This window comes from Condylura cristata, unplaced genomic scaffold (assembly GCF_000260355.1).
Source record: "Condylura cristata isolate star-nosed mole 26May11 unplaced genomic scaffold, ConCri1.0 scaffold00009, whole genome shotgun sequence".
Taxonomy (NCBI): domain Eukaryota; kingdom Metazoa; phylum Chordata; class Mammalia; order Eulipotyphla; family Talpidae; genus Condylura; species Condylura cristata.
The window spans coordinates 41,575,603-41,588,147 of record NW_004567110.1 but is presented as its reverse complement, the minus strand read 5'-3'; the positions used below and the strand labels follow the sequence as shown (position 1 = coordinate 41,588,147).

Sequence of the window (12,545 nt, the reverse complement as noted above, 5' to 3'; positions counted from 1 at the left end):
CATGGGTTCGTTTCCCAGCCAGGGAGGTGACCCACATGGCATAGCAGATCCCTCTTGTCTCTTCTGCTGCTTCCCTCAGCAGTGTATTTCAGTGATCTGCCTGTCTACCTGTTCTGCTCCACACTCTGTCTCTGGTGAAACCTCTTAAACATCCCCTCCACACACACACACACCTCTTGGCTTGCACTCCAGCTCTTGTATGCATAAATAAATAAATCTTAAAAAAAAAAAAAGACTAGGGAAAACCTTTGCAGGCTCCTGAATAATGTCATAATACATATAAACACATATGAAATTTCACAACTTTTTATACCAGACAGATCTGGGTTCTATTTCAGTCTCCAAACTTTTTTATTTAGAAGCAAGTTACTTTAATTTTTTTAAAGCCCCAGTCTCCTGATATATACCATAAGGATTAATAATTACCTCATGATTTTATTGTGCGGATTATATGACTATAATATAATGTCAAATATCTTATCCAAGAAGTTGGCAAAGATACAAACTCCGTAAGTTATTGTTATTTTTATTTTCATGAATCTTTAAGGAGTAGCATTTATATGGTCCAATTCAGATAGGTACTGCTAATATATAGTTGAACATATATATTTGATATATTAAAGTGTTTGTGTGAATAGTAAAGTGGTAAGAATTAATTGATAAATTGTGGGGGGTTTTGCCAGAGAAAAAGAGAAATGTTTTTCTACATACAATCATACACACATAGGTGTAACAGCAATTAGTATCTGTGTTTTGTATAACTGAAAGAATTTGGAATTTGAAATCCTGAGCTTTTAAAAATTTTTCTTCTTCAGAATTCTCTTTTAGAGTACAGGATGTAGATTTGTTATTTTGCATAAAAGTATTCTAAGTTACTTTGATATGCCTCATTGTGTTTTAGTTGAGAATATGTAAATATTAAGATAAGATTTGTTCTTCAGGAACTCACAAATTACTGGTAAGATATAAACAAATCACATCAAAATTATCACAATACAACGTGATAAGTGCTGAAACATATGTATAAGCTAGTTGTTATAGGGTCATAGACAAAGTGACACTTTGGGTTTTTATGGAAGAATAAACTTTGAGGTTGAAGGAAAAGAGGTACTCAGAGTAAAAGGAACAACATTGGTGAAGGCATGAGAGGTCGCCAAGTGGAAGAAGTTGGACTTCTTAAGTGACATGTTGGATGAACATCAATGCTGTGGTCTATTTGGAAGTTATTTCTGGATTTATAAACAAGGACTGAGGATAAATTCTTCCTTTCAAAATTAATTCAGGCTACAGTTACAAGAAAACACAATGTTGTTGTTGAAAGAGGGGCATGGAGTATTTATTATGATCACATTGTTTTAAAATTATTACCACCAAAGGCCAAAGGTTTTGTACTCAGCAGGAAAAACAATTAATAAATGCAATAATAGTGCATTGGTATGCACTTCTATTTTCAAGGTTAATTATTTGTTTAATTAAAGTCTTAAGAATCAACCAGCGATGCTATTGCCAAGAAAAATTAAACATGATTCCCTTTGGCAGCTTAAGAATTGTGTGACAGCTTTTTTTAACCTCTCAATAAGTTCTGACCTTTTCTTACTTTGAAGACCATATCAGGGTGTAAAATGTATGTTATTTTCTCTTATCACTATTGATCATTTATTTAGTCACATCTGGATTTTACAGATGAAGAAATTGATGCTTAGAGAGTGAAGTAATGTACCTAAGGCCACATACGTAGAAAATAGTAGAGCCATGATTTGTACTCAAGCAGTTCTGTATTCTGGAAAGACAGCTCTTGAGATATTATGAGAGATTAGGTTGGAAAGACAAGAACTTTGAGACAGGGAGATTGATGTGAAGGCTATTGAAATTGTCAGGCAACAGAAGATGATGGAGGGAATAGAGAAACAATACAAGACACATTGCAAAATGGGATCAACAGTGTGTGATGACTTGGAATAGCAAAGGAATGAGTTGTTGAAAGTAATTTCAGGTTTTTTTTTTTTTTTTATAGTTTTCTCTAAAATAGGGACCAAAAATGATGTATGCATTTGGATGAAAATAATGATTTGAGTTTGGGGTTGAAATTAGCCAAACACAGCTTTGTTGGTACTTTTGTTCTGGAAATCAAATAAGAGATCAGAATAATGATACCTCTTTTTGGTGACTTGCACATGTTCTTGCAGGGGTTTCCTCCACAAGTATCTGATATTAAATTGGTCTCTCATATCAGCTATCATATACTGAGTCTACTTGTGATTTATTCATTGTGTCACCATCATTATGACACATCACCCATCAATGCTGGCTTAGCCAAATATCCAAGAAACAAAATCAGTCTTCCTTGCATTGTGCTCCTGATCATCAAGAATTAGTTCTAAGCCTACTTACTACTCCCTAAACTCATTTTACCAACTATTGTTCACTAGGATGTAAGATGTGCTAGAGACTCATCTGAGTTCTACCTGATGCTTTTCTCTTTGAAAGCAAATGTTGGGTTCTTGTGATATTGGCAATGACTGTTTGGTATGCTGACTCCATTCCACTCTGATGTCCTCTGCAGAAGCTGCCTCTCTGGGAGCCAGAACATGTGAGGATGATCTTACTGAACAGCAGTTAAGAGCAACCTCAGGTAACTGGGTTCTTCCTTCTGAAAATCTTGCTTATCCTAAATGAATTAAATTTGCTGTTCTAATAAATCACATAATGCACATCTCTCTGGACTATTTTAATTAGATCTTCTCAGATCCCTTATACAAATAAGTTAGAAGCAAAGGCAAATATACCCAACACGTGAAAGCAGATATAAAGTAAAAACTAACTTCTGCTGAATAATTTCTCATACCTATATTTATACACTAAGATTTACCCAAAGGGCCAGTTTTATACGAAGTATAGGTCAATCAGTCAGATATTACATTTTCCCAAGTCACACTCCATCTGGTTGGTGGAGTTATTTTTGGAAATTTACCAGTTGCTTGGATTTTGTACAGCCATGTCGATACATTTACTAGGCCTTCTACCTTTCCCCTATATATGTATGTGAAAAGATGGTGGCTGTACTTTCTTAGCTGTATTATATTCAGATAATGTGCGAGAAAATTTACTCATGTTACTATATACTGCATTTATTTCCTCTATATATGCATGATCCCAGTTTCCAGATTTATACAGTTGGAATGATAACATGTGTGCTGTAGAACAAAAGTGATTATAAAAATCCCCTTGCCTTCATAATAGGTATTGAAGTACTTAAAATAATTTTGCAAGGAAAATGCTCTCCAAGATTATGTCAAGATTCCTTCTTAAAAAAAATTCTTTAGGCCCTCCCTGGTGGTGCAGCGGGTTAAAGCACAGTACTGAGAATCTAAAGCCGCTTCCTCATGAGTTCAATTCCCGCCTGCCCCGGAGGTGACCACATGGCATGGCAGACCTCTCCTGACCCGCCCGCTGCTCCCCTTAGCAGTGTACTTCGTCTATCTGCCTGTTCTGTTCCCCACTCTGTCTCTGGTGAAGCCTCTCACCACCCCTGAGCCAGTTCTGTATGCGCAAATAAATAAATCTTTAAAAAAAAAAAATTCTTTAGGGCCCTCCCTCCCTGGTGGCGCAGTTTGTTAAAGCACAGCACTAAGAAGCTAAAACTCATTTCAGCATGAGTTCGATCCCCACCCCAGAGCTGACCCACATGGTGCAGGACAGACCTCTCCTGACCCACCCACTGCTCCTCTCAGCAGTGTACTTTGTCAGTCAGCCTGTTCTGCTCCCCACTCTGTCTGGTGAATCCTCTCACTGCCCCTGCACCTCTGGCCTGTACTCCAGTTCTGTATGCATAAATAAATCTTAAAAAAAAATCTTTAAACACCCTTACTTTTGTTGTCCAATGAATACTTTTTGAAATTTATGTTATTTTCCCCTGAAAAAACAGAAAACATAGGTGAGATATACTAGCATGAATCCATTTGTCCCTCACATAAACATAACAAGTCAATCAGAAAATACCATTAATGACGAGATTAGGTGTCAGTTGCAAAAATCTAGATTATGGTAAAAATGTTAAGTTAAAAAAAGATTCTGTTAGTACATTTATCCATTGTTTTATAAACAAAGATACCAGCATCCATATTGCCACATCAATCTGAGAGGCTTTATATGTAGATATGTCTATGTTTTCTGAAAATGTTCATCTCTATCCCACAAGGAAGTCAAATTTAATACTACAATGAAGCTACTTAACAATAATATTAGAGTTATCATGGTGATCATTTTACATTATATACAAAATTTTTTTTTAAAGATTTATTTATTTATGCATACAGAACTGGGGTACAGGCCAGAGGCTCAGGGGCGGTGAGAGGCTTCACCAGAGACAGAGTGGGGAACAGAACTGGCAGATTGACGAAGTACACTGCTGAAGGGAGCAGCGGGCGGGTCAGGAGAGGTCTGCCACGCCATGTGGTCTCCTCCGGGGCAGGCGGGAATCGAACTCATGCGGAAGCGGCTTTAGATTCTCAGTGCTGTGCCTTAATCCGCTGCGCCACCAGGGAGGGCCAATACAAAATTTTTTTAAAAGAATAAACTTTCTTTCTCTTCCATGCTAAACTATTCATGTCCGTTTATTTTCAGTGTGCTTCTTCAAATAGCTTGTAAGTGGTTCGTGTATGTTTACTTATGTGCATGTGTAAAAAAAATTCCAAATCGAACTTCTCTTTTATGAAAACCATTTATTCCATTTTCTACATTTCAGTTGATAAAGTCATGCAATAGCCCTAGTTATCACAAATAAGAAAACTTGGAATCATTTTACTCAAAACCTTAATGCCAGGAATTACTAAACATAAATTATGAAAAAGAAGCATTAGCTTGTTTTTAGACAATATTTCAATATAAAAAGTTCAGATTGCAATAAATTTAATGATTGATGTGAAAGAGATAATTGTGGCCCTTCCTGGTGGTGCAGCGGGTTAAAGCACAGCACTAAGAAGCTAAAGCCACTTCCGCATGAGTTCGATTCCCACCTGACCTGGAGGTGACCACATGGCCTGGCAGACCTCTCCAGACCCGCCCGCTGCTCCCCTCACCAGTGTACTTCGTTGATCTGCCTTTTCTGCTCCCACTCTGTCTCTGGTGAAGCCTCTTGCCGCCCCTGAGCCTCTGGTCTGTACCCCAATTCTGTATGCAAAAATAAATAAATCTTTAAAAAAAAAAGAGAGATAATTGTGATAGATGGTCTCAACATTTGGTGCCTTTATATAAGCAGCATCTGAAAACTAGTAAGAATGCAAATTATTAGGCTCCACCCCCTAACTACCTAATCAGAAACCCAGGAGATGGGGCCTGGCAATCTTTGGTTTGACAAGCCCTCCAGGTGGTAGTGATTTCCACAAAAGCTGAGGGCCCCTACTGTGTGATAGGTAATGCACCTATTAAGAAGCAGTGGTCTGAGAAGCTCTCTGAGGAATTATCAGGTGAGCTGAGTACTAAATAATGGGAAAGAGCCAATTATGGAGAGTCTGCAGAAATATATTCCAGATACAGATAGTAAAAATTTGGCCATACCCCAAAAAGAGAAAGAACACTAACGTGGGGGAGAGATTAGGGAATGAAAAGGAGAGTAGTATAAGGTGAAGTCATACCTAAAGGTAGACAAACACCTTATCATGTTAACAAAGGAAGTTGATGTGTTATTCTAAGTGAAATGGGAAGTCATTCTGTCAAGAGAGTGGGTTGCCCTTATTGAGATGTGCAAAATAAATTGTAGTCATGAGACCATTACAAAATATTGGTAAACAGTGATACTGGCAGTGGAAATATACAGAAGTAGATGGGTTTAATGTAAGCTAAATATTTTGGAATTATAAATAATAGGACTTAGTGATGGGTGAAATGCATATGAGATGTAGAGAAGTTTAGGATGAAGTCAGATTTAAGAGCTCATATTAAAAAAATAGCTCATATGGAATATAGATCGGGCCAGTGTTGGTGATGGCGGCAGGGACAGAACAATGGAAAAGTCCAGAAAGGATTTGTTATAAGCCAGTCATTTTGATTTTTTAAGATTTATTTACTTATGCATACAGAACTGGGGTATAGTCCAGAGGTGCGGGGGTGGTGAGAAGATTCTCCAGAGTCAGAGAGGGGAGCAGAACAGGCAGATTGACTGAAATACACTGTGGAGGGGAGCAGTGGATGAGACAGGAGAGGTCTGTGCCATATGGGTCAGCTCCCTGGCAACAGATGGAACTTGAGCTAAAGTGGCTAGCCACATAGTGCTGCTACACTTTAACCTGTTGCACCACCAGGGAGGTTTCAAACCAGTTAAAGAAATCTAATATATATTAGATGTAATATATAATATATAAAACTAAAAATATTTAAGTTACTATCTTTCCTTTCTCTGTAATCATTCCGCGAGATTAAAAATAATACATTTTCCTCAGAAGACTCAAAGGACAACTTTGAGTTACCCAAACCTAATTGTGTGATAAAGCAGTGGAAACCAAACACAACTGACTGGTGCTTAGTTGAGAGGAATAACACTAAAGTAGATGTGCTTAGGAATTGAATATTATGATTTCATACCATAGTGGTTTTGCAGTTGTTTTTATTTAAATGAAAATAAGCTAGTTGTTGAAAAAAAAATGTTGTTTTTTATTATGTAACACCATTTACAACACTGTGTTTGATTTAGAGCTATAGGATCATACCATTCAGGTTTACATCACCACATGGCACAGAAAGTCTTCCACTAGTCTGTTGTGACTCATTTTGCTGTATTGCTCCACCCCCCCACTGCCTTATTTTAAATATAGTTTATGTGTATATGTATAGTAACTTTTTTTTTTTAAAAGATTTATTTATTTGTGCATACTCAACTGGGGTATAGGCCAGAGGCTCAGGGGTGGTGAGAGGCTTCACCAGAGACAGAGTGGGGAGCAGAACAGGCAAATCCACGAAGTACACTGCTGAGGGGAGCAGCGGGTGGGTCAGGAGATGTCTGCCACGCCATGTGGTCACCTCCGGGGCAGGCGGGAATCAAACTCATGTAGAAGTGGCTTCAGCTTCTTAGTGCTGTGCTTAACCCGCTGCGCCACCAGGGAGGGCCAGTATAGTAACTTTTAAGAGCATTTTAAACATGATAAAAATGCTAGCAAAAGTTAAATGTACTTCTGTAAATAAGACTATAGAATTATTTAATCATTTCCTGTATTTTAAAACATTTAAAAATAAAAATGTTTTTGCATTTATCTTAAAATTGGGAAGTCTGCTAGACTCGAATGTTCAGCTCAAGTATTTTCATATCATAAAGTTTACCATTACTAAATATTGTATTTGCTATATTTCATCAGGCAAAAGAATAACTAAATATATGTCCTGTGAACATAGCAGTATTATGAAATGCTGTAAAACCTTCATTATTATTACGTACAGCAAATTAGTGAAGAAACATACTGATAAGTATAAAAATTGCTTTAGCAATTTGGGAATTTTAGGCAGTGGAATTTAATGTAATTCCCTCAGTTCTAGGGTGTCCTTCTATTTAATGTCAAATATATTGCTTTGTATAAATAATATGTATTTTGCTATGTACAATGTATATTCACATGTACTATGCTTTATCTCTCCTGATATATAGATATGTATATATATATTTCTTCCTAAAAGGAATCTTACATTTTATGTCATTTTGCAGTTGAGGAAATGTAGTACTTAAAAATTAGACTGTAGCCACGGTTTCATTAAACTCCAGATCTAACCTGTTTTTTTTAGAGAAAGTGATCTGTCCACATTAATATTCTCGACTCTAAAGTCTATTTATTAAACAAAAACTCTTTAAGAATCAAAGTGACCTTTTTTCTGACTTATTTGAAAGTTTATGGTGTACTTAAGTTACCCTTTGATTATTTTTTGCATGATTAAAAATTTGCAAAGTTCTATTATTCCAAAGCGCTTACCTGTAATAAACAGCTTTCACCTTCTAAACCACAAAACAGGTCTGAATTGCTTGAGCATTAGAGCTAATTGCCTGCCTACTTCAAAGAGAGAACAAAAAAGAAGGGGGGGTGTCGCTGAAGCAGGGGCAGTGTGGGCAAATCCACCTCTAGAGGTTATGAGTTGTGGCTTGGAGGAGCCAGGCAAAGTTATAGCCTCAGAACTGCTGTTTGCGATTAAGTTGATGAGGAGAGTCTACCCCACAATCTTTCCCTGCTGCTGACACAGAGTCTTTGTTCACATTCAGATTTCTCAAACTGTTGCAGGGTCAGGCTGAGGTCAGACACCACAGTGATGTATAGAAGAACATGTCTGGGAATTTCTCTCACACTTAAAACACATACCAGAAAATGAAGAAGAGGACCCTGCAAAAATTGTCTGATGAGACCCAGATTATACTGTAGTTTTTCTTTTAGTACCTTCATAATTTTCATTTTCTTCTCCTGACACACAATGTTTTATTAATGTGAGTTGCGATAGCCCTTACAATTTTATGTCCCCTCAAGATAAGGACACTCAGTAGCACTCAGACACTTCATTTTCCAGCCCTGGGGGAAAGGTCTAGTAAATCTACTCAAAGAAGTCTTGCATCCCTTTCCCAGGACCAGTTGAAAAGGAATTGCCATGGGCTGTCATAGGTAGCAGGCCTGACACTGGATACCGCATCTTGTGTGTGGACTTGGGAGGGACACAGCCCAGTGGGTGATGATGATCCCAGTCTTGCAGCCTCCCAAGCCAAGCCAGCCCATTCACCCCAACCCTCGTCCCTCCCCCTCCAGGCCTGACCTGGTGCTGGGAGGAGGTAGCTAGACTTGATCACTAATTACCACTGCCAGGTACAAGCAGGCCAGAGCCATAAGCAATGTTGTTCGGCTTAGAGTAAAATTTCACAGGTATTTGCCTTAAAGAAAAGCTACCCCCAACACCCCAGATAACCAGTGCCCCCTACCTAGGTTCCCCCAGTCTGCTATTGTGCAGCAGCAAGTGCAACTGTGGACTAAATGGATTTGTATGGTGTCTTCAAGTATTCCAGGTTGAAACAACACCTTATTTGAAATGCATTAAAGGTTCTTCTTTTCTCCTTAGCATTTTGGAGTCCCCTATATGGAGCCCAGAACCTCCCCAGCTTGCTGTTTTCCTGCTTACACAGTTGCAGAGCAAGCTGCCAGTGAGGCACTAAAGAGCAATTTTATTTATTTATTTTTTGTGCTCAGCTGCTACATATGACAGAGGATATTTCATTCTGCTGTCAGAGCATTATTAATAAAACATGGGGTGTGGAGAGGGCCACGATTTCCCCTTTCAATCACTATAGCATTTGCAATGAAAATTTTATGCAGTGTGTAATTTTCAGTTAATGCTTGACACTTAAAATGTCCATGGCAGCGTTTTGTATGGTTATTGAAGGGTTAATTGTATCATGTTCTCAGCATAAAAGCTCTGCTTATCAAAAGCAAATAGAAGAGTGTATGCAAATGTGTGTCGATGACCTTTTGCCTTTCCAGGGTTAATTTATATGGTCATTAAAGATTTTATGAAATTGAGCAGCCTGGTGCTTCAAATCCCATTTTACCTTCTTCCCTAATTTATGTAATTCCTACCTGAACAGGGAATATGATTTTTATTTTTTGTGCTGCAATGAAAACAGCATGCCATGCTGTGGGGAGTTGCAAGTCTGGTTATCTGGCATTACTCAGATTGCTAAAAATTCATTAAAATGTGACATCAGCGCAGTGAGAGACAAATGATCGCAGGATGAAAGAGAACAGTGGGCCTTTCACGGATTAGCGCTACACAGACCCAGCATAGAGGCTAACTGCATAAACAGATTAATCCACCAGCAGCAGCATAGCTAAGATTTACAGAATAATTAAATAGAGCTGAGTTACTGTGAGGATTTCCATGTAATCTAGCTGGTGTGAACCTGTGAATGAGGTGTGGAGTGATGCGGTTGTCATAGGAGAGGTATATGTTCTTATATCCTATGCCCTGTACAGCTCCTCTTACAGAAGAAAAAAAAAGTCCTAATATAACTGCATTTTTGAGATCTTACCATGACAGATTTCAAAGAATTCCTCTGGGGTTGGGAGTCAAGAGTACAATAACACCTGACTCATTTAACCCATCCCTTTCAAATTATTTAAGATTTTTTTTTTTTTTTAGACTTTGGTTGATTCTGCCTTCTACCCAAGTTCACCATGTTATCCAGAAGGTTCTACTTTTGAAAAGCCAGAGTTACCTTCCACCCATTTATAATCTTTTCTAACTTAAACTACTTCAAATGATTTCTTTCATCTTAATTTAGTATGGGCACATTTTCTCAATGGATACGAAAAAGAAGTAGCTTTAGATAAAATTTTGCAGTGGTATACTTAGCAGGTTCTTCATACAGACTTTGAATACATTTCAGGGCTTTTGAGAATGAATATCTGCAGGTGATTCATAGATAACCAACTTTTTAAATGATCATGTAGTTTATTTTTATTGTGTATTTTTTCTGGGGTTTTCGATGTTTACTGACTAGTCTGCCTTTTGTAACAGAAGAACGAAGTGAGGAGGCAGAAGGAGCCATTAAACCTGCCTCAGTGGCTGAGGATGATGAGAAAGACACAAGTGAGAGAGACAATACTGAAGGCAAAAACTCTACTAAAGACTCTGGTAAGATGCTCAAATCTTTCACCTTTCATTCCTCCACCCCCATTCCCTGCAAACAGCCCTTCCTTCCCCCTTCCCAAGCTTATTAAAAGCTTTTATTCATTTTAAACTGTCTGAACATTCCCACTACTATTCAATGCATGTGCATTTTGCATGTGATTTCTATCAGTAGCCTCCCATTGACCTATTTTTAATCATAACCATCTGACAGAATAGATGTGGATAAGTTGAAGAATATTACAGGACGACCAGCAAGATTATTTTTTAATCAAATCAGTTTGTGTGCTTGTAATTTTTTAAGCGCCTTTCATTAATCTTAGCTATACTTGTGATTCCTCTGATGGCATATTAATTTTTCATAAGCACAGGATTAGATATCACTTGAATTTTTTCATTCAATCACATGCAACCCCCCTAACCATGTACCCCTAAAAATAAATGTTATTTTTTCTTGCTTTTTTTTTTTCTTCACAACTTACACTCAGGAATTTGCCCTTTTTAAGGGCATCTATTTGAGGCATTTCAAACAAAATCCTGTGAAAAAGTTTACAGATGATTCAGCCTAAGAAAGAGGAAATATCATTGAAAAGGGATTAGGTGCTCGGTAATTTTGATCTTCTAGAATAGACAAATCCCAGTAATGAAAGCTACTGTCTTTGAAAACAAACCTTCCTGTCATGACATTTACTTGTGCACAAACAAACCCTAGGCCAGCATCTGGTATGGATACCTAAGGCTCTTTTTGTGTTTGATTTGGCAAATATATGACTTCATCCATGCTTTGTATGTATGAGATGGAAATCTATGGTCGCAATGAATATTACATTGACTACTTTTGCTGCACGCTATACCTAGTTTTATTATGTTGGACTCATTGAAGCAGAAGAAGTGCTGAAACGAGTTCAAGCCTATTAGTTTCAGGTAGTCATCTATCTTTTCCTTGAATTCCAGTGACAGCTGCATATAAAGAAGCTTGTTTTCACTATGAAGACATTGGGTTATGCAAAAAATATCATTTTTATGTGCAAGTTTATTTAAACCTAAATCATCCCATATTTGTAATTCAGTCTTCGAACATCCAAGTTTGGCATTTCCTTCAAAAATTACTTGAAGGGCATCCCTGCTTCCCACCACTACACTTTTCAGCGGTTATTTCAGGAGTCATGCGAAAATGTCATTTAAATTTGTGTCTAGGACGCAGTGGCTAGCATGTGATTCTAATTTGATTTAAACAAAGAAGACCTAAGGTTGATACTGAGCCTAAAGCTATGTAAAAAAGATGTTATAGCTGTATATTAGTAAATCGGTTCCTGAGGTCCCTAACAAGGAATTTGAAGTGCTGAGTGATCAGTTAAGGTCATGGATAGTGCCCTCTAAACCTCACTTGAAAAGAATTGAAAACAGCAAAGTAGTCAGTTTATTAATTCTCTAAGGTGAACCTCATCAAGATTGGCCGTTTGACCACTTCAGAGAGGGCAGGACTCTGTGTGCAGCGGTGTCTTTCTCCCACTGGTACCAAAATAGATGGGAAACTATCTCCCCATTAACACTCAGATACACATTAGCATTTATTGAGTGTTCACATAGTACTTAGTCATATGACATTATGCTTGGTTTTAAATAGCTAATACCTTGTGAAGGCTGGACTCTGGAACTCCCTCGAAAATGGTTTTAATCTTACCACTGAGGAAGGAGTCTTGCTTGGACATACCACAGATGCAAGCTCTATCCCCACCACTGCTGTTTGCTGCTCTGCATAAATAATGGGTTCAATCACTCCCTAATGGCCTGATGAGTTATTGTCCTTTCTTGGGTGTCTAATTGGACCATCTAGACAAGACTCAGGCATATGAGAGGATACAGACCATTGCATAATGGTAGTTACTTAAAACAGATTTTTA

General features: G+C 37.8%; 1 protein-coding gene across 1 annotated transcript in view; it reads left to right on the top strand.

Moving 5' to 3' along the window:
• Nucleotides 1–12,545, top strand: part of ZFHX4 (zinc finger homeobox 4) — a 177,394-nt gene that overhangs the window by 142,873 nt on the left and 21,976 nt on the right. The window contains exons 5-6 of the mRNA XM_004679786.1: nt 2,564–2,632; nt 10,531–10,647. Coding sequence (XP_004679843.1) covers nt 2,564–2,632; nt 10,531–10,647 — 186 coding nt within the window. The remainder of the gene's footprint in view (nt 1–2,563; nt 2,633–10,530; nt 10,648–12,545) is intronic.